This window comes from Diplotaxodon limnothrissa, linkage group LG20 (genome assembly GCF_057381915.1).
Source record: "Diplotaxodon limnothrissa isolate DT_005_m linkage group LG20, D_limnothrissa_male_GT1.1, whole genome shotgun sequence".
Lineage (NCBI taxonomy): Eukaryota > Metazoa > Chordata > Actinopteri > Cichliformes > Cichlidae > Diplotaxodon > Diplotaxodon limnothrissa.
Window position 1 is genome coordinate 35,782,842 of NC_140615.1, and position 26,211 is coordinate 35,809,052.

Consider the following 26,211-nt stretch of genomic DNA (forward strand, 5'->3'; position numbering starts at 1 on the left):
TGGCACATTAACAAATAATAAAGGATTGTAAAAACACAACGATTATTTTGTAATTTTACTAATTTCTGCTATTTGTAGCCAGGGAGGATGATGTAATGAGCTGCCGGCTCAGGGGTCCCAGCGGGGGTATTTAACATTTCTTGTTGGAAAGCCGATCAAAGGCCTCCAAAGGCAGAACAAAAGCGCGAGAGTTTACAATGAAAAGTCTCTACAAAGTGAGAAAGTTATCAAAATAAGATAAACAAAACACAATGGCTTATCCTGCTGTGGGACCCGTTGGCGTGTCTGCGTGGAGGGTCCCATTGTCTCGCTCTCTGAACTTATTTATAGCTCATGTAAAAGAACACATCACATCAGAGTTGAACCTAAGAACTTTGCTTTTCTCTGACAGCTGTTAAAAATAAAACACAAATTAACAGATTCATCTTCTTCTCTCTATAATCCAGGCCTGGCACAAACCCCGCCCTCTTATGCCACTCAGCCAATGACAAATGGACTCACGGGCCCACCCACCCCCACGTCTTCTGATACCCCACTGGGTCCACCACACCCAGCGGAGAGGACGCTTACCAATCACAGTGACTCTGATGGCGGCCTATCCAATGCAGGAACTCGAAGGTCAGTGAGGGCATCAGCAGTACCTCACACATCGTGGTGCTTCCCGGATTCTTTTTGTGAAAACGAACCTCAAAGGTTCTTCTGTCCTTTGGGAAAAATCCTGCGCAGCTTTAGCAGTGATCTCAGAAGTAATGGTGCTCAGCCTGTTCCACTCTGCTCTTCCTCACAGGTCTTCTCTGATTCGCTACAACAGCAACACTCTCCCCGCCCTCTCTTCCACTTCCCTTCTCCAACATCAGAGCTCCAAGTCCTCAGAGAGTGACCTGTCCACATCCACGCTCCCCATATCCTCCTCCACGCTCCCCATCACTTCTTCATCCTCACACACTCTTACCAAACTTGCGCTCTCTCAGCCCGAGACGGGCCTCCTCCAAAACTCCACCAGCTCCAGCAGCACAAACAACACCCCCTCCTCTTCTACACCTCCTGGTCCGCCTGTGCATCGCCCACTGATGCCTCAGACCTCCCTCGCTCTGACCCCACCCAGAGACATCCCACCCTGTGGCTTTAACGGGTGCCCGGCCAATCACCAAGCACCCTCCACAGCATCCAGAGGAAACCCGGGATTGGTGCTCCCCCTTGGAGCCGGGTCCCCGGGGACAGCCCACGGCGGGGAGCTCGTGCCGGTGGCTCTCAGCCGCAGTGAGAGCGGGGGACTGGGGTTCAGTGTGACAGCAGGAGGAAATGGGGGTCAACAGGCAGTAGTCAGGCGGGTTTGGGATCGGAGGCAGTGCCTGTCGCTGCAGTCAGGAGACATTATAGTGAAGATCAATGGAGCAGACGTCCAAAGCTTCAGCTTCTCCCAGGTAAAAGATTTTCATGGCTTTATCACCTCGCTCGACCTTGATATTCTGACTGACGTTAGCTCAGCAGTGAACAGTTGGTCTTTGGGAAGAGGGAAGCTCTCATGGGTGCTCATGGGAGTTTTGTGGATATTTCTCCGTATATCCTAGAGGTGTTTTATTTCTGTGTGTCAAGGAAAGAGAGATGGTCCTGTTTAACCTAAAAAAGAAATCCAAATCACAGTAGTTTACCTGCCTAAGCCCTCCTTGTTACTACTGACAGACATAGCCATTGGTTAATGAAAACTAACCGATGTCTAATGTGACGTGATGAGTGAGGAACAGATCTGACACTAAAGAAGTTCCATCAGAAGTAATAAACACGAGTGTGTTTCCTTCCTCAGGTGCAGAGAGTGCTGCAGGAACACACCAAGCAGGGAGAGGTTGTACTTCTGGTCTACAGAGGAGGTAGATACGCCCGTTACCCCAACCCTGATTCACTGATGACTGTGACTGTTAATAACACCAATGCAAATCTAAGTATGTCGGGCTCAGGCTGCAGGATGTCTTCGTCTCATCAGCCAATGATTGTGTCATAAATGTTTATGCATTTTGACACTGGTTATATTTGGTGCAAACTAATCAATGTTATTGAACAGCATAGGTTATCCAGCAATTCCTAGAATGTAAATAAGCATGCAGAAATGGCCAATAATGTGTTTTCATTTTGAATGCCTTCACATCGGGAGGCTTAGACTTAATTTCTATTGTCACTCACTGTTTGGTTAACTTTAACTGGTTAACTGGTTTGATTAACTGCTTAACTTTAGATCATATCTATATGACATAATGAGAACTTAAGGGCTTACTCTTTCCTCCGTCAGCTCCCGTATCCTCCCCAGTCGTCACCCCCAACATCTACAAACGCCTCATCATCCCGCACGGAATGACCGGCCCTTCCTCCTCCCACCCCAACACTTCAGCCGACATGCCTTCCCCGTCCACAGGTGCCTTGGTGGGGGGTATTCCCCCACTCAGCCAGGCTGGCTTGGCCCTTGAGAGTCCCCAGGAGGGGCAACTACCAGCAGCAGGGAACCACCAAGGTAAAAGCATCCAAGAGTAGTAGTGAGGTGTGCTGCTAAGTGAGTGGCGACTGTGCCAGTAGCTGTTTTTGTTGGTGTATAAGTGACATGATTTCCCAGTTCTGCAGAGGAAAATAATAAATGCATTTATTATTTAACAGAAAATTGGAAAACAAAAGGCAGATATTTCAGCACATTTCTACACTTCTACATATTTCTACTTAACTATGATGGGCTGTGTAAATATTTAAGTAAAATACTTTTTGTTGTAAAGCGAGAAAGCCAGAAAGAGGCAAAGGAAAATCATTTATTAAGGGAATCATTTAACAAATCTTGTGCTTTCCAAGCAAATCCAAAATGCCAGGTTTCTTTAGAATGATCATTTTTAGATGATGTGGGTCCCGTTGCACCCACAGTGTCACCTAATTCTTAGCTATAAGCATCTTGAGATGACAGATGTTGTGACTGAATACAAATAAAGCTGAACTGAATCCTTAGGTGCCCCTCCTGCCCAGACGCCTAACGGACCTCCAGCCTCGGCCCTCATCCAGAGCACTAGCTTCCTGGACTCAGTTCCTGTGACGCTGACCTTAGAGCCACGTGACTTGTTGGGCGTGGAGGAGAGTGCCGGCGGACCTCCTGCACTCAGAGAGGGCGGACTAGGAGCCGTTCCTAAGGATGGAAGAGGAGGAGGAGTAAAGTCAGTGGATGTGGAGCTGAGGAGGCGACAAGGAGAAGGCTTTGGATTTGTTATCGCCTCTCAGGAAGTGAGTGGAGGTGAGTGGCAAAGAGTCCTCCGTATGTCCAGCTTCTGTCGGCGTCACCGCCTGTTATATGATTGAGTTTTGTATTTTAGGTCATCTTTTGAGGTTATATTTAGGTCCTGGAGTTTTCAGTTAGTTTTTACCTCCCCTGTGCTCCCTGTTTCCTCGTATCCAGGCTTAGTCTTTGTGTTAGGTCTTTTTCTGTGTCATTACTTTGTACTGTATTTTGGTGCTGTCTCTTGTGCCATGTATTTAGCTTTATTTCCCATTTGTCTCATTAGTTTGATTTTGTTCACCTGTGCCTTGTTTCCCCCAGCTGTGTTCTCTCTCCCTAATGACATCATGCCTCTATTTAAACCCTCAGTCTGCTTGTGTTGCTTGTTAACCTCCCCTTTGGGCCCCTGGTCTGTGTTTAGTATCGTAGATTATTTTCCTCACTTTATCCGTCCTAGTTTGACATTCCTGTGTGTGACGCACAAAGAAGTACAACAGAAACAGGATTCAAGAAGAATATACCTGAAACGGACAATAGAAAAACAACTGCTTCAAATTATCATTAAGCAAATGTTGTTTAGATGGTCTAGTGGTTAAATTGTGGCGATATTATTCTTCCAGCAAAAAGAAAATTTGACTGTTCATCCAAAACAAGAAGAGAAAGCAAACAAGTTATTTCCATTGATCACTAAATGGCGACAAATCAAACTGTTAGAAAAAGCAGGCAGTCAATTAGTGGAGAGAGCTATTGGACTTGAAAGGGACTTTCATTTGGTAATATATGTGATGCATAAGTAAGAAACACAACCTCTCTACTTAGCCCGAGGGGAAGTGGGTAATTTAAAAGTAAAGGAATTCAGTGGGCTGGATCACAGAGTTGGAAATGTTACCCACTGACACTTGAAATGGGTTAAAAATAAAACCTATTGAAATCCTTCAATCTCTCTGAAGATATAGGATGAAAAAAATAAATAAATAAATGATGGAAACTTGAAAATTGTTTTTCAAGCCTACTGTTCACCAGCGATCCAGAGTTCAAGTTCATATTCAAATAAACAAACATCTGATTTTGGAGGGAAGGGCAAGACTTTTTATACTGGTACATTTTTGGTTTCTGTTTGAACAAGCTTTGGTGCATGCAGATAAAATTTATCTGTATTGGTTAAAAAGGACCAGAGGAGAAACAGGAAGTTTTGAACCGGATATCCATTATGTTCCTTCTGTACATTCTGGCTACAATAGAAGCTGAGAAAAATGGCTTCGTCAGCCTCAGGCCAGAGTTACCTTACTGATGTTTATACGTGTCTGCTGTGATTTTAAGGCACTCAGCTGCAATAAAATAAAGGTTACTTGTAATAATTACAAAACAAGAGCACTTAGCTTATAAGTAACTATAACCCTGGGCACTAGATTTGCATATCACAGTTTAGTTTGGGTTAATAAGCAACTCGTTTCACATGTAAACAAGCCGCGGGTGTACAGGGAGGAGTTAAAGCTTTCAGATAAAAGCAGCACAGTAATACATAAATGCAGTCCAAGATTCCCTCCTCCTGAAACTGTGGTGGAGCTGACACAAAAAGCAGCAGAAGCTGGACACAGTACAGTAGCTGTGCAAAAGCACTGAGGGATTTTCCACAGCTGGGTTTGTGGCGACTCTCTGGTTGATTTCAGCTGCACCTGAGCTTCTCTGGTCGGCATTCAGCTGGAAGGAACAGAGAACTGAGCGACAATGATACACAGCACTCCACTGCACCTCCTCCTTTGGAAATATAACAATCATCTCCACTGTTAGCATTCCTTCCCCTCCACATGGGTAATTTCCCTCCCACCGCTATCTGCTCTGCATAAGCCCCGCCCCCTCTGACTGTCCCTCTATCACTCACTGCAGCTCAGCTCACTCAGTCCAGCTCCTGCTTTTAGAGCCGCAACCTGCTTCACGCAGACAGCACAGAGAGACAGAAGGACAAACAGTGAGGACAGAGAAACAAGGACAGAGCATTGTTGAGGTCTCGGCTCGGTTCAGGTCTGAATTATCCATCATGTTGGAGCGACTGCAGTCAGCTCTGAAAACTGTCAAGGACTCCAAATGTAAGTTTAGTTTGGATTTTTAAGCTTTCTTCTAAATTCAAGGCTGACTTGGTTTCTGGGAGGTCCGTCCATCATCGTGTCTGAGCCGTATTGATTTAGAGTCCTGCTGTGTGTGGGTCAAAGGTACTCCTGAATTTGTACGTGCACTGCTGTGGAACAAGTTTTCACAGCCTGCTCCTCTTGTGCTTTGTTCTCTAGTAAAGTTTTTTTTAAGAGGGTTTTTTGTCATCTGACTACAGGCTCTAACCAGATCGCCTGTGAACCATTTATTGTTGGGGTGAGGTTGCATAAGAAGAATCATTTCAGAAACTAGAAGTTGTTGCCTTTCAACACTGTTATCTTAAATGAGTTTTGTCCTGGGTTTGCATAATAATGGAAAAACCTACATAAAGCAGTACATTTGAACCCTAACCAACACTAGCTTATTAAGAAAATGTTTTCTTTCTCATCTAAAGAGCCACATGCTGCTTCTTTATGTTTGATGATTCTCATCTAATGTGAGATTCTTCAAAGCTTCCAGTTGATACTAAAAAGTAATATCAGATTAGATACTGAGGAGTCCACTGATTCATGTTTGTCCACCACACAAAAGGGAAAGTGAAGTTTTGTGAAAATACAGTTGCAGTGGCAGCAATAACTGTTTCTGTTTCTGGGTGTCAGTGGCATCAGAGTCCACAGTGTACAGGACAAAATAACAGGCTTTCACTTACTGCAGCATCTGGAAGAAACACTTGAATGTAGTCAGAGCTGGTAACATGTTTCTCTCCAGCTACTATGAATCTGTTTCCTCCCTTGCTCCCTCTTTAATCTAAATCCTTCTCCCTTTTATTCCTGTCTCCTTGTTCTCCTCCTCAATCTGTATCAGCTCTCAGGAATGTCTGAAATAGTTTCACCTCATTGAAACTATGTGCCGTTATTGTGTGTGTGTGTGTGTGTGTGTGTGTGTGTGTGTGTGCGCGCGCGTGTGTGTGTGTGTGTGTGTGTGTGTGTGTGGACCAGTTTGAGTTTAGACCTTTGTGAGGTGTCTGGTCCTCACTGTGGCTCAGACTGTATGATGTGGTTTTTACTGTATGTTCCCACATCATCAGTAATGCAAACATGCACAGGGCTGAAGGATGAGCTTGGTAGCAAATTTCAATTTTTAATTAAATAGTTCTTTAGTTTTTGTTACCTTTGCTGTTTTCTGACAATATTAAAACAATGTGTGCGCCTGTGTGTAAGTTATGTAATATTAAATCTTCATGACATAACCCTTTGAAATTCACTCAGAGCTTAGCTTCATCTGCCGGCTTGTTTGTGTCCAGATGTGCTGTCTATTTCCAGCTGTGGTTCACTGTTAAAGGAGTCCCAAAATTAACACGAGAATATATATGTAGCCCGTATTAATCCTTATAGTTCAACTATTCCTCTCATTTTCCATCTCTGTGTTTTTAATTATGAATGATAGTTAAATAAAAGATTATTTATAATATCCTGGATCATTCTGACATCAAAAAGAAGTCATGTTGTACGGAGGTTTGAGAAAATGTAAACGCTTTTCTAATGAATTTCTGGTCTCAGTTGCTAATTTCAAGCCTCACTGAAAAGAAACAACATTGAGTTGTAAATTATAATTCCATTTAAAGTCAAAGGGACAAATAAATATATTTTCACCATGAGCGTGCAGCATCCCTGGGTTTTTCAGTCACATGTGACCCCTTGTTTGGCTTCAGCATCCAAAGATGGTAATAGCAGAATCAGTCAGCAGCAAGAGGGCCTCATTAACCCTTTGTATCATATTTGATAGATGAGTTTCTGAGACCTCTATCGCATCAACATGATCAATACTTGCCATAATTTCAAAATGTTATCGACCAAACTCTTTTTTTTTTTTGTCTAAAATGAACATTTTTGCTAATAAAAAGTTGCCAAAAACTGCCAATGTATCAAATGTCAAATCATAAACATGATATAGCAAAAAAAAAAAAAAAAGTGAATTTTGTTATAAGGGTTAATAATCATCCCAGTTCCAAAAAAATCTAAATTTTCTGGCTATTTCTTGATGGGTTGGGTTTTACAGGGTTAACCAATGGGTGACATCACTGTGGCCAGATCCATCTTTGGCTGGAAACAACCACCAAATAGCCAAAAGGACCAAAAATGATACATAGTGATGAGCATTACGTGTCCTTATTTAAAAACTGACCCGTTGTTATACATGCTGACTTCTTTCCTGTCCCATTCCAGTCACACTATGAACAGCAAAGCTCCCATGATTCCCAGAGGAATGCCGTGACTCAAAGAATTTCTGAAAAAACGTCAGCCTGTGCTCCCGAGGCGGTCGTGTGTCGAGTGTGAATGCGTCTGTTCGTGCTTTAGCATTCGGAATAGGAGATGTTAAACTTTCTATTAATAGCAGCTTTAATCCATAATTCAGCAGAATTATGAGCTGGGCTGTGTGTGTTTGACAAACTGGAGCGCAGGTGACTTCAGGCTTATTGGACTATGAAATTGGACAGACACACACATTTGTCTTTCAGCACTTGTGAGGACTTCCTGTACATGATGCATTAACATGCTTCTTACCCTGAACCTGAACTCTCACCTGTGCTCTAGCAGTCTTCTGAAGCTCTCCCAAGGTGAGCTACAGACTCAACGTCCTCGCAACGAGAAACATCCTCATGTATTTAACCATTCACCCGTAAAAGTCCCACAGCATAAAACTCCAAATATTAATACTCAGACATCATCTGCTTATTGCGCTGCTGACAAAATCTGTTTATTAGCATAACTCTGACTTTCTAAACACATAGAATTCAGTTATGTCGTGCTGCAGTGACGCGTGCTGGTATTACTTGGTTACATGTGGTCATATTTGAGTATTTATATTAAATTAGAGGCTATAGTCTGTATATAAATGGGAAGCATCAATAAAATCACTGCAAACATTCTGCTATGACACTGCTATAATCTGTCATAAAAGTGATGACAAACATATTTGAACCTCAGGACTCTGTGTGAGGCTGAGTTTACTGAAACTGTGTGAACTGATGTGTGTAAAAGTACAGATTATAATTTGCCACTTCATGGTTCAGGCTCATGACCCATGGCGACTAGTGGGAGAAGCATGACTTTAGTTATTGGATTCAATATGATTGGAATAAAGTGTAATAATAGGTGCTCCTGCTGTTCATGTGGTAACTACCTGACTTTGAGGATGCTCCGACAGCCCCTCCTGCAGATGGGGGGCCCCATGTTGCTCTTTAGGGCTGGACCTGTAGGCTGGCTTTATATATGTGCAGGTGAGCCTTCTGAAGCCAGTCGGAGGTGGGACTAAATCAGTGAGCAGGGCAATGATAATGCTGACAAAAAAACAATAATTGGTTGTGGCGCACATAAAGTGACTCCAGCACCTTCTGGGTGCCTCGTAGGTGAGGATATTTGGCACGTCCTACTGGGAGGAGACCCCGGGGTAGATGGAGGACATCCTGAAGAAATTACATCTCTCAGCTGGCTCGGGAACGCCTTGGGAAATTTTCCGTACTATATTTTATGTTTTGAGACTTCAAACTGCAATATTGTGAGGACTGATTCTTAAATAACGCTTTTCTACTGAAGCAGTCTAAGTGCTTTATACAACGTGCATCATTCACCCATTTATAGAAGCACTATCGAACATTTACACAATGAACACATCAGAGTCCCTCGGTCACCCCGGGATTGAACCACCAACCTTCCAATTAGTGGATTACCTGTTCTACCTCATGAGCTACAGACATGTGAACTGTAGATATAGATGGATATGAAATTGTGGAACATATTGAATATAGAAAACTCAGCAGATACAAAATGAATTTAGGTTTTTGTTTTTTCCAAGAGCTCTTTGTGTGCTTCCCCAACATGTAACTGTGTCTCCTGGGGTTGTTTTTCACTCCTAAGGCTGGTTTAGAGCCAGAGCCTAATCTGAAATACAATTATTCATGTTTCAACAGTCAGAGCAGCGTCTCTTATCCGGGGGGAAAAGTTCCAGTGTCGCAGGTCTAGAATCAGGAGCCACTTACTTGCAGGATTATGAATACCAAATAAGACTTTATAAGTCCCACACACAAATAAACTGGGCTTGAGTAAAAATTAATTTAAAGCAGCAGTGTGCAGAAAACTACTGAGTTTTTTTCTTTTTTTTTTCATTTATAAAATGCCAGCTGGTGATAACAAAACATCAAATGACAGGAAAATGTGATGAGTGTCATGAAGCTAGCTGTTATGTGTTGATGTTGATATGTTAACATGGCCTCTAGCCTTTTAGAGAGAAGGCAGAGCGGACTTGTTTGCGACTCTGCACCAGCAGAAAAGCACCTGGGTTCATGTGGGCAGACAGGAGGTATGTGTGATGTTTGAGGAATGTGGAAGAGGTCTTATGATGAGGATTTATTCTGTGTGCAGGCACAGGAGGGTCTTTTGGCCGCATAACAACGTCAGTAAATCATTTTTGGTATTATATTCAAACCCCAAACAACCAAACAGCATCTTTTCTGAGCCATACACAGAAAACTGCATCAGAGTTTACCACAAGGACAGTAAATAAACAAAAACACGATGAGCCGCCTGACCAAAGAGTCTGGATCGTGGTGCTGGTTGTGGTGTTGTGGTGAAAATCATGAATGTTTAGTTACTTTGAGATATCAAGCTGAATTTTTCCTCAACAGGTTAATATTTTATTGGTTTTCTTTGTGCAGCACATCTGGAGTCAGAACTGTGGTTGGAGAAAGTGATCTAGCAAATGTTCTCATACATGATTCATGGAGTCAGACCCAGAGAGGCCTCACACGGAAGGAGAAGGAAATGTCCAGAAGTACATGTCAGGACATATGAAATAGTTGTATGTTTGAGCAGAAAAAACGGCTGAATAGAAGTTTGATTTATGGATTTTTGGCACAATTTTTAAAGTTTTTTTATAGTCAATAATTTAAGTTCTTTAACTTGTAGTTTCGGTCCCACACTTTACCCCCACCCTACATCGAAAACAAGAGACTTGTGTGAAACTGTTGACGTGATGTGTCAAGCTGAAAAGGAGGTTGGTCTTTACTTAGTCTCTACTTTGTTTTTACGGCAAAACTTTACCAGAGCCTAAAAAATACATTGTTCAGTGGACCAAGAGGGAACACGGGGCACTGTCATTAGGAGACACACAGGACTTTATCCTCTGGGATGGGGGGGGGGCTATGATTTGTAGAGGACACAGTTTTTGTATCTGTAAACCACCACGGTTGGTTTTACATCAGACAATTAAGATGTGAGTGCAGACGTGTGAGTTTCAGCTTTATTTCAAGGGTTTTAGAAAAACCTTTGCATGAACTTTTTGGGAATATTTGGATATTTTTATGCACATCCCCAAATTTTTAGAGACTTAAAAGTAAACAAGTTAAAATGATTTTGAATGTTTTTAATACTTGAATGAAAACAAGACCAAATGCTGCATTTTTACAGGTTTTTACTGCCGTCACCTTCAGTTGCTGCTTGTGGGTCTCTCTGCCTTCTGTTTTCTATTTAATAACTGAAAAGCTGCCCTGTTGGGTTGAGATCAGCTGACTGGCTGTTAATTCCATTTCTTCACCTTGAGAAACTCTTGGGCTGCTTTTACTGTCTGCAGCTGCTGTTATTGGGTCATTGAAGGATCTGTCCTAATCTGAGCAGAGCGTATAACCATATACACTTCATAATTCATGACTGCTATCAGCAGTCACGTGATTAATGAACACCAGTGACCCAGTTCCACCAGTGACAATGACACGCCCCGAGAGTGTTCTTGACATGGTTAGATGTTGTAAAATAGTTTTTCTGAACAATGGAAAGAATTCTGTGATCATGCACTTCAGGCCAGTCCATTCATTGATTTTACCAGACTGTTGATTTTTTACTTGCTCTCTCTCTTCTTTACAGTGAAAAGCTCTATAATACAAATTCAGCACTTTGAGTAAATTTCTGATGTCTGCTTCATTTGTAATCAAGTAACAAAGAAGCGGGCCTGACCATGAAACTGCTTTGTCCTCTGAAAATGTGAGACTGTGTATAGAAACTATGGTCTCATAGTACCTGTGAGACCAGGCTGCTATCGTCCAGTAAGAAGCAACTGGATATGCATGAAGGCAAAGGCAGGGAGACAGATGTGTGCACAGAAATACAAAAGACACAAAGATTTGTAGTGACTGTTTATCAGTTTTGGGTTTTTCTCATCGCTCTCTGCCTGCAGCTGTCAGCCTGGATATTATCACACTTCTCCTCCTCTGCTTCACTGAAGCATATTTCTCTCTCTGTAGCCTCGCGGTGCCTCCTCCACTGACTGAACACAGTGATCTCAGCACTTTCTTATCAGCTCACACGCTCGCATTCACCCTCCTACACCGTGTGTTTAAACAGCATTAAATACACACTCTTTTGCCTCTTTGATATTTTAAAGCTTCTTAAAGTGACTTTAAAGGAGCAGGTGGGATTTTTGTCCTGCTTCAGTCCATTCTCTGTGAATCCTGTTTACATCGCAGTCCTGCCGAGTGCAGGCCAGTTTATTTGTTCAGGCTGTGTCTGAGCTGCAGGTCGACGGCAGCACGAAAAATTCTCATGCAGGTTTTCTCACGTCGGGGCAGCCTCTGTTTAATTAACTTTCAGCTTCATTTGAAGTAGTACGTTAATCCTCCAGAGTCAGTGATAAAAGCCAGCTGCATTTTTAATATTTTCAATATATATTTTTATACCAGATTATATCCTGTCCATTCATAGTGTGCACTGAACCAGCCAACAGGTGATTTAGAAATATTATGTGTATAAAAGTTCATTTCAGCTCATAATTTTTCAACTTTATAAATTTATGCTCTACATAGGAACCCTTTTGTTCATTTTTGTACCTTTTTACAACTGTATTTTATTTCTCTATGACTGCTTTTTGTTACTTTTTGGTCATCTTTGCCCATATTGCATATCTTTGTGCTCATTTCTTATTGTTGCCGTTATCATTTTTTAATCTCCTTTTAGTCATTTTGTGTCACTTGCTCATTTTACAAGTGGTTGCGCCCATTTTTTTGCTATTTTTATGGCTGTTTTGTGCATCATAAGTCAGTCAATATGCAGTGTTTTTGTTCTACATACCCCTAACAGCTACTGTCTTTGTTAAACTGGGTCATGTGAGCAGGTTACTGTAATCAGGTGAGCTCTCTGGCCTTCAGTCACTTCCTGTTTGATCTCCTAGACTTTACAACCTGAAACTCTGCACACAGTCAGGAGTTGGGACTCGGTGGTGGTTTCAGGGTCATCGGTTTGTGTATTTGCTGGTCATGTGACCACGCAGTCTGTTCAACCGGAAACGTTTTTTTCTTTTTCGTTTGTCTTCCATTTTCTTTGTTCTCAGCGATTCAATGATTAGTGTCTCTGAGCTAGAAAATCTTTCTCAGAATTTTCCCCCATGGTCCTCCCTCCCAGAGATTTCAACACTGGCTTGGATCAATGTGTGTGTGTGTGTGTGTGTGTGTGTGTGTGTGTGTGTGTGTCTTTGTGAGGACTGTCCTCACTTTAAAACAGACATTTAAAAGGATTTTTAAGGTTTTAGATTTGGTTTCGAGCTTCAGCTTTAGTTTATGTGCACTTAGTATGCGTGTTACGATAGAAATAATACAAAGGCATAATTCTGTATGTGATACCACACTATGGGGACTTGAACAGGTAAATAATTTAATGCTACATCTTTGGTTTAAGGTTAGCTTAACTTCTGACCAGTGTGAATCTCCAGAAATAACTTTACACTACATTGGTGAACTTGGCTGTTACAAAAACAAACTCCTACAAATGTTTTTCCCTCAGTTTAGTGATTAAAAAGGAAAAAAGTTCAGAGCAGGATCGAGCTGAGATTAACTGGTTCTAAACAAGATTTAGTATTGGTGCAAAGTCCACCAGTGATTAATGAACGTGCTCAGATAGGCGCACCTCAGAGTGCCTCCACTGTGACAAATTTAAATATATATTTATATTTGATAGTAGGGATGGGAGCACTGGCTATTGTAGGAAACCGGTACCCAGTAGTCCAGGTCCTATCGATCCTGCTTATTGGTTCCTGCACTCGCACTACAATTAGCTGATGTCAGTTCGCGTGCCAGAGGAGGAAAATAGTGACACAGTCTGGAGTGTGGATGTGGACATTTATTTTTATTGCACAAAAGGACGAGATAAATGGTAAAGTGTAAAACTGCATCCAGGACAGAAACAACCGCATTATGCTGCTAACACAACTTCGATGCAAGCATCTGCCGAGACAGCTTTATATTCTACAAAGAGAAAGATCTTAGAGACGTGTGTGTCCTCATTAGGGACTTGTGTTGGTGTGGGGTTGTAGCCTCAGGTTTATATTTTTAAATGGTGATAATGAGACATTGTGCTTCAGCCATATTACAGAGTAACATGAAAGTAACGAGTGTAATGAGAACTTTTTCCCGGGAGTAAATAACTGCATCATTTTTAAGAAAAGTGTTCTGTGTAATATGCGTAATAATGATTTTTTTGAGTAACAACTCCAACACTGATCATAACAAAGAGGTGAAATAACACGCACAAACATTTGACTACAGCATGCAATTAATTTACATGAATATTATTTCTTTATTGCTGCTTGGTGGTGGCTCAACCCAATGAGAATCGATAAGGAATCAAGTCGATAAATGATATTGATAATGGAATCAGAATCACTATATTCTTATCAATTCCCTTCCCTATTTGGTAGCATGGCTCGACTATGGCTTCCTGCGCTGACATGGAAATGCATGACGCAGGGAGAGCACGCTATCCTGCCCTTCCATGTACATATGTGAAAACCCCAGAGGCAAGGAGCGCAGAAGCACAGCACACAGAACAGGCGTCAGTAACAACACGACATGGATTCATTCAGAAAAGGCCATAGCAGGAGTGCCTGGGGTGGAGGTGGGTTGCAGAGCGGATTGCACATGTGCAGCAACTTTACAAAGGTTAAAGCAACTCAAAGAGTACTTTCTTTAGGAAATTTGTGTCAAAGGTTTTCAGTTTGATTCAGTTTTCTGTTTGGAAATAGTGCACGTTGTACTGTGCTGTGGTTTCCCTCCTCCCCACTAACACTGCTACTGCCTGCATCACTTTCTCTTCATGCTAGAAATGGGAACTAAAGTTGCCAGAGTCTCAGTCTTTATATGTCTTGGCAGGTGGGCAGGGCTACTTTAATCAGGTGCACCATTAGTCTTAGTTTTGAGGACAAAATTACAATTACAGGCAAGTGTACATTATACTCAAACGTTGCTCTGTCCAACCTCACCAACACGTTTCTGTGACAGTGTTTAGGCATCGATCCTGCCCTCACAGGACGCCTTTGGGTGTCATACAGGAGTGAAAACCAGATCACTGCTGTGTGCGAGTCTTTGTTTCTTTGTTTCTACTCTGTGCTGATAGACAACAGTCATGTGACCACCACAGGTCATACCAACACCCTGCAGTTGGTGTTAATGTGGTTTGACTGTGGGTCTTTCTGCTCCTTTATTTAGCTGCACCAGCTGGTAGTTCAGCCAAGCAGAGTGAACAGGCCTCAATTATTAAAAGTGAAGCACATGTATTATTACACAGCAGCGAGGAGAGAATACACAGCGTCGGCTAAAGTCTCACAGTTCTGAGTAAATCCTGTCCTAATCGTTAATTGTACTTTTTGGAAAAATATTTGGCAGGTTTCAGTGTTCTTATTTGTCATTTCAACTCAGCAGTCTGTACCAAAAATATCATGATTTGTCCAGGTGATGTCTGACCATGTGACCTCTTTCTCTCCTTTCTCCAGCCCCATCGCTGATGTCTCACCGGTTCGTGACGGTGCGTCGTGGCAGCCCGGCGGCTCGCAGCGGGCAGATCCAGCCCGGAGACCAGCTGGAGGCGGTGGAGGGTCGGCCGGTCGCAGGTCTACAGCACCGAGACCTGGCCCAGATCCTGAGAAGAGCTGGGAACACACTGAGGCTGAGCATCACTCCTCGACACCGTATGAAAAAACACAGATACACTAAAAACACTTATACCTACAGTAAGGCCAGTAACTGTAAATAAGCCTTTTAGCTTCCTTTGCGTCACTTTTAAGCCAGCTTTCTTCTGATTGGTTACCTGAAGTAAACAAAGCAACTGAGCAGCAGGCGGGGCTTCTGTGCAGCTGGTTCTGGTTTCTTCCTGTTAAAAGGGAGTTTTTCCTTCCCACTGTCGCCAAATGCTAGCTCAAAGACGGTTGTGTGATGGGGTTTCTTTATAATAATATAGGGTCTGTAGCTTACAATATAAAGCACCTTGAGGGGACCGGTGTTGTGAAATGGCACTGCATAAAGAAACTGAACTCTAATTACTGCTAAGCCTGTGAAAGTGGAGCTTGGACATCAAATACTTTACAGAGAGCTCTAAAGTTAGACACAAGGACATCACAGTATTATAGCTTATACTTGTATGGCTGCTACACTAGCCATGTCTCTCCAGTCAGACACTAAAATATTTTCCTTAGAATAATATTGCTTCAGCCTTTAATATCTCTGCCTCTCCCTCTGTGACAGCTGAGGCTCCTCCTGAATTGAATAAGCAGTTACAAAAGTGGATGGATGATGAAATATTTTTCCTAAACTGCTTAAATTAACAGATTTTGTACTGAAAGATAACACTTATCTTTCACGTCTTGATTGCCTAATTCTTAAATCTACTGTGATGGTAAATAGAGTCATCTCATCTCCCTTCTCATTGTCTTTTTCACTTCTTCCAGATTCCTCTTCCCTGACCGAAGCCGCAGATCTGGACATAGATGGTCGGATGATAAAAGGACCCAGAGGGAGGTCAAAGGTCGGTTTAACTTTTGTTTTGTTGTAATATTACTTTGATCGGCGACTGTCATCTTAAGCCTTCTTCACGCATGAATTGCAGCCCTGAATTTGTCTTGACATGTGGTGCATGTGAGTGCACAAATGACCAGGTGTAGATGTTCCACTTTCTGCACATCCTACCGAGGACAGGATGTGCAGGAAGCACCACCTAAATCAGAAAGTGTTTCCAGCTGTGCAAAAGTGTCTGAAGCAGACCGCTTCCTGCTGTGTGCTACATTTACATCTAAATTGTCTGAAGTTTACACTGGAAGACAGCTGTACTGTGAGACTGTCATTAAAGAGGCAGTACTGTTTAGTATCTGCAGTATTGTCTGTCTGTGTCCAGCAGGAGGAGTCAAAGTTCTACAGCGTGGACCTGGAGCGAGGTCCTACGGGTTTCGGTTTTTCTCTGAGGGGTGGCAGTGAATACAACATGGGACTGTATGTACTCGGGCTGATGGACGGGGGGCCAGCCCAGCGCAGCAACAAGATACAGGTACACGTGTACTCGTACTATTTAAATACACATACAGGTGCAAAATGCAAAATCCTGTTCATCATTTTAGATTTAGGTTCAGGCTGAGGTGTCAGTCATTAGCTGTTTCACAACAAAAGTCTTAGTGAGGAGACCGAATTCTTGTTTTTATTGTGAAAGAGGTGCAGGAAGTCTTATTGGGTTTTTTTTTCTTATTTATTTTAACAATAATCTAACCTACTAATTAAAACCCTTCATTAATACTTTAATGCAGGTCAATCTATATGAGAGGAAAATCAAATCTGTACACCTTAAACATTAATGTGAACAGACGATCACAGGCATCCATTAAAAACATTTGGACATATTTCAGCGTCCTGATGAAACGAATGCGATGAGAAGTCTTTTACTGACTCGGTAGAATAAACTCTGACAGTGAAACCATGAGTCTGATCCAGGACTTTCTCAGAGTTTCCGTCAACTGTTCGATTAGTAGATGACACCTTCTACCTGCTGAGCTGCAGGAGAGAAGCCTGCCTGTGTTACTGCGTTTGTGCTGTGCGGAGATTCAGAGATGCTCTATTAAATCTACTGATGATTCGTCTGCAGAAACGCTCTCTGTGATCTGTCATATCTGGTACTGTTAAAACACACGACACCGCTGAGCCAAAACACTGACCTCCAGGGGAAGTGAACATCGTTGGGTGTCAGGTAGGGACGGTCCAAGTCTGCAGGGGTGAGGACTCACCTCAGACTTGTTTAGAGAACAAGTCTGACAAACTTCTGGGGACTTAAAGGATCTGCTGCTGATATATAAGGAAGTCCAGTCCCACTGGGAAGCTTGGAAGTCTGTAGAGTCCAATTCTTGGCTGGTTCAAGGTGATGCCAGATTTGTGGAGAAAAAGTGGAGACTTGGTGTGATTGATGCTGGATCGGGTCTGAACGTGTTTCCTATATGAGCTGAGCTTTGGGCACAGTGAAACAGCAGGAAATGCAGCGGAGACGTTTCCACTCAGACAAACATCACTCAGGATCTCCGTCAAGTCGTTCTTTGTGATATTAAACCTTCTGAAATATTCAGAGCTTCACTTTGTGCCTGCAGCTCTGAGACTCTGATCATCAAACATTCAACATCGCAGCTGCTCGCATCGTTCTGCTTCCTTTTTTGTTGTTCCACAAAAAAAAGAACTTCACAAAATGCTCTGCAGCAAATGTAGCGCCCCCCAGAGGCCGAAATAGCCAACCTTTCTGAACAGTTTAAATCCTGATGTCTCAAACCACCTGAATGTGTCATGTTTGTGCAGCGTCTGTCAACTGCAAGTTGAACGTTTTTAAATGACACTGAGCTGAATTATGAACTGGATAATAAACAAAAGTGAATTAAAGTAAATATCTAAATAGTTTAAGCAGCTTTAGCACTTTAGATCTAAGAAGTAAAATATTGGACTGAAATATGGACTGAAAATAATAATAATCTGATCTGTAATTATCTCTCTGATGTCTTGCAGCTGAATGTAGTTTTCAATACTGTCAGCATCCTCAACAATCTACACAAAGACTTTTTCATTTCTGATGATTGCACATGCCCCTGCAGAGGATGTTTGTCGGTGCCTGAAATAACATATACTCAGTTTTATGCTTTATGCACTTTCCTCCTGATGGTAAACAAGGTGTCACCGTGTGTTGCAGGTGTCCGACCAGCTGGTGGAGATAAATGGAGACAATACAGCAGGAATGACTCACAGTCAGGCCGTTGAGCAGATCAGAAGAGGAGGACATCGAATCCACCTCGTCCTCAAGAAGGGAAACGGATACGTGCCCGACTACGGTGAGACTTCACAGGACGGACTGTTACACATGACACAGCTGAGAGAAAACTGGGAGACATTCTCTCTGCTAAGACTTCAGTTTCAAGTTCTTCTTGATCCTCTCTGAATTCTTTGATCTTTTATATCTTTTAATCAAAATGGCACACGGTGGCCCTGCGACAGACTGGCGACCTGTCCAGGGTGTACCCCGCCTCTCGCCCTATGACAGCTGGGATAGGCTCCAGCGCCCCCCGCGACCCTGAAAAGGATAAGCGGAAGCGAATGGATGGATGGATGGCACACGGTGAAGTTTGACCCCAAAGCATAGGAGGATCACTGAGTCACTCTGGGCGTGTGTCCAGGGGCACTCTGTCTCATTATCCATCTACAGCTTACAATCAGCAAGATTAATAATAATCCTGCTGACAAATACACAGATAAACCAGCAGCACTGAAAACTGCCTGGACTCTTTACTGACTCACTTGCTCTGTTAAGACAAGAGACTGAGGAAATAGCCGGGAAAGCTCTAACTTTGACAGCCTGCCCACAGCAGCTGAAAACTAACTTGTTCCAGGAGAGTTTGCATTTTCTGACCTCATAAGGTCGGAATTTGTGCAGAAAATCGCTTTTGTGTCTCTAGCAGCAGGGCTGCCAACAAATCGCTACAGACCTTCAAACTTCATGTGGCCTTCCGAGTAGCTCAAGATCAGTGCATAGAGAGCTTCCACGAATGGGTTTCTATGGTCGAGCAGCTGCATCCAAGGCTTACCGAGTGCAATGCAAAGGGCTGGATGCATTGGTGTAAAGCACGCTGCCACTGGACTCTAGCGCATGGAGACATGTTCTCTGGAGTGATGATTCACGCTTTTCCTACTGGCCTGCTGATGGATGAGTCAGGGTTTGGTGGTTGCCAGGGCAACGGCACTTGTCTGACTGCACTGTGGCAAGTGTAAAGTTTGGTGGAAACTCTTCTCATAGCTCAAAGAAACAGTAAAGCTTTAAAATAATAAGGTCAGTGAATTTGGAAGCAATCTGTGTAATTCCTAAAAGCTCAGGCATCTGATTGCTCTCAGCACTCAGCTTCAGAGCGTATTTTCTTTTTAGGCTCTGCATGATGTCATCAAAAAATAGAATACCCATCCTAATATGGTCATCTCAGCTACAGAAGCCCCTCCCATCAGGTTTCATAAAAGGGGAGGGGTTAAAAAGTTTGTTTTAGGCAGCTTGAATAGCCCAGCCCACTATAAGATAAATAAGGATTATTTTGAATTGAGAGTTATGCAAAGCTACTCTATTAGAGTTCAAAAATATAAATATTGAGATGGAAATAAGAAGATGTTCATGAATACTCTGTTGAAGAGGCTTTTGTAAAGTACTCCCTCATCACTGACCTTTGACCTGCTTCCACGGCTCTCTCACTGTTTGACTTAACTTTCTTTGACTCTCTTTTCCTCTCCTTCCTCTTGTTTTTCCTCCTCCTCCTCCTCCTCAGTGGAGCTCTCCAGCCTGTCTCTCTGTATGACCAACTCTAAACAGGGGGAACCCTGCTTCTACGTGATTGGACGCACTGAAAACACGCGGTTGGTAACTCCGTGTTTTCCCATCTGCTTTCATTTTCTTCACTTTCACTTCATCAATCCTTCATCTTCACTGATCATCAGCTGCAGTCTGCAGCATTATAGTCACATGTGAATAGCCATCAGATTACTGTACTGAGTATTTTAAGTGTTATTATTTGCATGTAAAGCGCCACACGTATAGGTCCAGTACCTGATAGTGAGTAACCTGACAGTTTTATGTTGTTTCTGTTTAAAGGTACATTACCACCATCTTCTGGTGGTAGTAACATATTACAGCCAACCAGGACCCGGTAAAAACCCTGACTGGCTTTAAGGTGTAGTTGTTAAAATATTTCTTACATGCAGAAAATCCCCAGTGTGACACGGAGAAGTGACACAGACTGAACTTTAGACTTTAGTGCCATCGTGTTGGTCATTTACACCCAGATTCAGAGGGGTGCCAAGTTAGCAGCTAATGTTAGCAAGCAGATTTAGATACCTAATCACTGCTGATTAAGACATTTGAAAAAATTATTGAATTTCTGTGACCAGAACTGGAGCAAAAACTTCATGGACACCTCACAGCAGGCCTTATTATGCTGTTGATTTCATTAAAAGGCATCAACACCACAAACACAAATGAGGCTTCCAGTTCAGTGGCTCATGATGGGAGAGGTGAGGCCCAGCAATCATTCGTTGGTTACACGAGCACACCTGTCCACCAAAGTAGCCACGCCCCTAACTTTAATAATTCAAAAAGAGCAAGTTTCAAAACAATTCGACTACTTTGCATTAGAGAAACTGCAGATTTGGCACCTCAGCTTCATTTTTCAGCACTGATGTTTGCATATTTGTAGCAATAGAGAATGTGTATTCTAATATAATAGAGATATAAACCTTCAAAAGTGCCAACATCTGAAATGTTTCTATTGTCATATCTTGGCTACGTGATCATGAATTTCTGATTGAACCTCCTGCTTCATTTGTCCTGGTTGGTTTTGGTTCAGAGTCTGAACACAAAGCTTCAGACTTTCATATTAGACCCTGATTTTAAAAAAAAGATTGGAAACATCAGCAGGGCTGGCAACAGCAGAGGTGCCCGTTGGTCACTTTGGTGATTTATTTTTTGACAGGAGAAAAACCTACTTTTAAAAAAATAAACAAAAGGAATAACCACAATAATTACTTGCAGATATTCAGATAATTATATTCTGTCTCTGTTTGTCCATAAGGCCCTGAGGAAGGAGCCCTCTCCCCCTCCTCCTCTTCACAGACCGAGGAGCTGGATGTGGATACGATAACCATGACAACTGCCTCTCTTAGCCAGGAAATGAGACGAGGAAGTGGTGCGGGAGAAGGAGAGAGGAGGAGGAGAGAGAGAGAAACCAAAAGAAGAACAGGAGGATTAGGATTAGGGCCTCCTGCTCTGGACCTGGACATAGTGGAGGAGGAAGCACGGGTGCTGGAGAGGAGATGGCAAGAGGAGGAGCAAAGGGAGGAGAGGAAGAGAAGAAGTCAGACTGTCAGGCAGATGAAGCAGGATGACCTCAAGGAGCAGGGGAGGAGGAGCAGGAGCTTACCTAGGAGTGATGCCCACCTCAGGGACTCACCTCTGTCAGAGGAGTCCAGAAGAGGAGGGGGAGAGCGGGAGAGGAGAGAGGAGAGAAACAGCAGCACCAACCGCCGTGCAAAGCATGCTGGGAACTCGGCTGCATCTCAGAAGGCAGCGTTCTCCTTCCTCATGCCGCTGGACGATGACAGCAGTGACAGACATCTTTCCGACAGCGAATCAACATCCAGTTTTTCGGAGATGCACCTATCAGCAGCAAGCATCGCCACTGCTGGCTCGAGGGAGGAGTCTGATTGGAGGAGAGCTGAGTTGCCGTTGCAAGATGGAAACGGCCCGGGCCCTTGGCTGAAGCCGAGCACGCAGAGACTGACGCAGGTGCTGACGAGCAGTCAGATCCGTGGGCGGGGACTAGCGGGTGGGCTCTCTCTCTGATTGGCCAGCTGTGAGGGCATTCTCCTCTTTTATTTGCTGATTTTTTTTTTTTATTGGCTACTTATCAAGGGCTTTTTTGATTGGCCTGCTGGAGAAGACACACCTCCGTCTGTGTCCAACTGGATGACCACAGAAAACTCTGTTTGTAATTGGCTGGTGGGTGACATAACAGCTACACAGACCTGCCGAACCAACACCTTTAATATTACCCATCATGCCTCAGTACATCCTGAGACCTGTATCATAAAGCTATATCGGGCCGCCATCGCCTGTCAGACAATTTCAACCCTCCACTTATTTTATCTTCCTCTCGGGATTCTGTTTTATTTCGACTTGATTCGAGTAACATCCTAATACGGGTTAGGGTTAGATTACAGCGATTGAAACATTCACCAAATCACCGAGCTGCCTGTGGACAGCTGAACTCTTTGTGATACAGGCTCCTGGTCTGCAGACCTGATGTGACGTTTCCGTGTGAAACATCACGTCTGCGTTTCATGGCTTCATCACGATCATCTTCACTCGCATCCTTCCAACTTCAAAATGGTATGCAAACAACATCCGAACCGAACAACGGCGCTGTTTCGTGATTCTCTCTGTGTAATCTGAGCATGTGAATATTACTGGAATGATTTTTTTATTTTTATAAACGTGTAACAAAATTATTATTATAACGATATTAGAGATTAAATAGATCCAGAGATGATTTGATTTGCCTGCTTGCTTGTAAAAATGAAAGGAAAATAACCTGATGATGTAACAGAGCCATACACACGCACACACACATACAGATGTCAGGTCCAGCTGTGGTCCTGTCGGCTGTCGAGGAACATAACATCACCATGGCAACATGGCCTGTCTCTATAGCGACAGCCGCGGAGGAGCAGGACGACCTGCAGCTTTGGATCATAACAAGTGCCTCGTTTTGTTTCAGCCTTCGTCCTGCAGACTGTCACTTTGCAGAAGCTGCAGGCAGAGACGCACGCCGTCACTTCCTGCAACACGTCAAACAACGGCAAGACCTTTCAGACACCAAAATATCCCATCATGCAACAGCCAATACTGAGTTTAATGCTTTTTATAATTGAGACATACTTGAGCTAAGAATCAGTTTGTGTGCCACAAAAACAAAACGACCCCTCATGTTATCTGAATGTGTCTTCGCCTTAACTCCAGAGGTCCCAAAATTAGGGCGGCAACTAATTATTTTCACTACCGAGTAATCTTCATTGATTTTTTTTCCCCTATAAGATGTCAGAAAATAGTCAAAAGATTGTGCTGTAACTTGTCCAACCCATAAATGCATCTTCAGAGGCCTTTTATGGGTTTTCTTGTTGAAAGATGTTTAATTTACATCAAGTGAATCAAAGGAAATCATTAAATCCTGACTTCTTTTCTTCAGGCTTCAGAAAATCTGGCATTTTACCAACTAATTAAATTTATCGATTGATTTTGTAGCTCTGTTTAAAACAACAGGAACAAAATTTACACAGACCTCATCTGTAATCTATAAAATCTCAAAGTTAAATTAAATATAAATGGGTATATCAGATATCTGCACACTTCCAAAAAAAAAAAAAAAAAAAAAAAAAAAAGATATCTGCACCCTTAAGACATTTGTTAAGAGTGTAGAAATAGTTCTGTCATTTTATAGACAAATCAATGAGAAGCAACAGTGTAGCCCTGTGTTTGCCATTTGGACTGAGGGTTAGTGTGCACTACAGAGATGTAAATAATATTAAATTAACAGATAAAACCAAAACACTGATTAATGTCCACAGGATAATGTGCAGAAGTTCAAGTTGAATAGTGCAAACAATCACGCACACGTCTCCGCTGAATCGAAATAGCAGAAGAAACAGTGTCTAGATTTTTCTTTTTGTTGTTCACGTAGCAGGTTTTTTAAGCCACATTTAAAATGTTTATTTTAAAGAGTTATTCACGCGAGAGTACTTTATTTAAACAACTAATAACGCTAACAACATGGTAAGGCTCCTTTTAAGGAGGACCTATTCTGCCTTCCCTGAGGTCTCGTAACAAACCAAAGTATTAAACATGTCGAAGTAAAACATGAAAGCCAAAAAATATTTAGAAATTAGTAAAATTATTTATAACAAATATTTTGTTTCTATTTTCACAATAAAATTGGCCAATCACAAGGAAGTGGCTGTACAAAGGAACAGTGTAAGATCGGTAAAAGAAAACTACAAATCATGCTACGCTACGTTAGCTGAGTCCCCGAATAAAGACCAGGAGCTGGAAATGAGCAGAATAGGTCTCCTTTCAGAATCACACCGAAGAAATGTAAAGTTTTTAAAATAAAAGATTATATGATGTAAAAATAATAAAATGGTCACTGCTCTCTGCGGACAAACTGCAGAACAGTGTTTTCACACCTTATTTGTTGTCATTTATGGGCTGATGTACAGTACGTGCTGATGCTGATGTGTCAGATTAACTTAATGTTTTCAGTTTGTGCATCAAAACTCATCCAAAGACTGTTTATGAGATGAAGAAGCTTCACTCTGTAACAAAGCTGTAAAACGGCTCATTTTAGACCAATGAATGAAAACTATTTGTTGTCCAGACCCGAAGATGAAGGTTTTTTTTGTAAATGTCAAACTTTGGACTGTTGAAACGATATTTTAAAAATATAACCGTGAGCCAAGGAAAGTTAACCCTCTGTAAAACCTCAAAATCCCATCCTTTCGTGACCCTCGGGACCAAAAATGGTCCCGCCCCAAAAAGTGCTCTAAAATGTTATATATCAATATTTTTTTCCACTTTAAATTAGTCAATCTTTTAAAACTACTTCTGCTTAAAATATCCATATCAAGTTTTAATTATATTTTCATTGTTTTAACCCTTTAAATACCAGTTTGTGTACATGAGCGCCCTGTTTTTAACAGAAAAAAAAAATTAAAAAATTAATATTTTCCATAAAATACATTTGAAGTAATATTTGATTGTTATTATAATTAGGCCTTTAGATGGGCCAAAGATTGGCACCAACATTCATTTTGATCCATTATTATTTTTTGTGCAGGAGCACATTTTTAAAAATCCATCCTTTCGTGACCCTCGGGACCAAAAATGGTCCCGCCAAAAAAAGTGCTCTAAAATGTTATATATCAATATTTTTTTCCTCTTTAATTCATTTTCATAGACAAAACTATTAATCCAAAGCATTTTTCAGCAGGTTGTTAATCAACAATAAAAACAGCCGTTAGCTGGATGAGCTTCTTTTTGACAGAGTGAAACTTCATCCTCCTCCAGCTGCTTGTGTTTCAGGACAGTTAAACTTGATGTCAGATCAATATTTGAGCTGATCAGGGTCACAGCTTTATAGAGGGAAAGGGAATATGACGCTTGCGGAAAAAACAGGGTGTAAATATCAGATTTAAAAGCACCTGTTTTGTTTCAAAGATCAACAGTAACCCTTCCCTGTAACAGGTGTTTCTAATTTCACTGTTTGTTTGTTTTTTAAGCTCAATCATGTCTGGAAACAGCTGGATTATTAATGACTAACCTCACTGTAAATTTAAGAATGTTTTCAAATATGACTTCAAATACAGATTAACCTGTTATTGCCATTACATCGATTATTGGCAAGTAATTTGTAAGTAGCAAATCAGACTTTATTTTCTATTCAAAGCAAGCTCTCATATCGAATCTATTAAATAACAGGCTTGCTGCTGCATAGAGGGGACAATAACCACTTAACCCTTTCTGATGCCAGAAATCACATTTGCAACACTAATGCAAACGTTACATATATGCTGACTTCACTGACCTTGATTTGCAGCGTAAAAATGAAAAAAAGAGAAGAAAGAAGTAAAAATTGTAAAAAGTCTTTTTAATGCATGCCCAGTGAGGGGTTAAGCATCAGTTCACAAATACTCAGGATTCAGAGCCTCACTGAGGTCATGACAGAACATCCCTTTTTATGCTGAGGACAGTTCACTTCAAAAATCAGTTTTACAGATTTTCTTTCCTTTGAGCTGTTCATCCTTCTAGATGTCTTTGTTGTAAATTGCACAGTTTTGCAGTTTCTTATAGGAACTGCAGGATTTAGAAATCCAACTGCATCACTGTGCAGAAGGAAGAATGGCTCTGTCCATTAGAGAGAAGCAAGCCTAAACTATATGGCCAACTGAAATCAAGACTGTAAATTTAATA

The 26,211-nt window shown here is 42.0% G+C and overlaps 1 protein-coding gene across 2 annotated transcripts in view; it reads left to right on the plus strand.

Annotated features, from left to right (window-relative positions):
• magixa (MAGI family member, X-linked a) overlaps positions 1 to 23,445 on the plus strand; it is a 36,680-nt gene extending 13,235 nt beyond the window's left edge. Inside the window, exons 12-21 of one of the 2 annotated variants that reach the window (XM_085345060.1) lie at positions 447 to 618; positions 788 to 1,424; positions 1,805 to 1,868; positions 2,285 to 2,503; positions 2,981 to 3,259; positions 15,140 to 15,334; positions 16,091 to 16,167; positions 16,534 to 16,683; positions 18,352 to 18,490; positions 21,263 to 23,445. In XM_085345060.1, the coding sequence (XP_085201186.1) occupies positions 447 to 618; positions 788 to 1,424; positions 1,805 to 1,868; positions 2,285 to 2,503; positions 2,981 to 3,259; positions 15,140 to 15,334; positions 16,091 to 16,167; positions 16,534 to 16,683; positions 18,352 to 18,490; positions 21,263 to 22,032 (2,702 nt within the window). In that variant the 3' untranslated portion in view covers positions 22,033 to 23,445. The remainder of the gene's footprint in view (positions 1 to 446; positions 619 to 787; positions 1,425 to 1,804; positions 1,869 to 2,284; positions 2,504 to 2,980; positions 3,260 to 15,139; positions 15,335 to 16,090; positions 16,168 to 16,533; positions 16,684 to 18,351; positions 18,491 to 21,262) is intronic. The other variant, XM_085345061.1, reaches the window with a different exon arrangement.
• Positions 23,446 to 26,211: the final 2,766 nt, after the last annotated feature.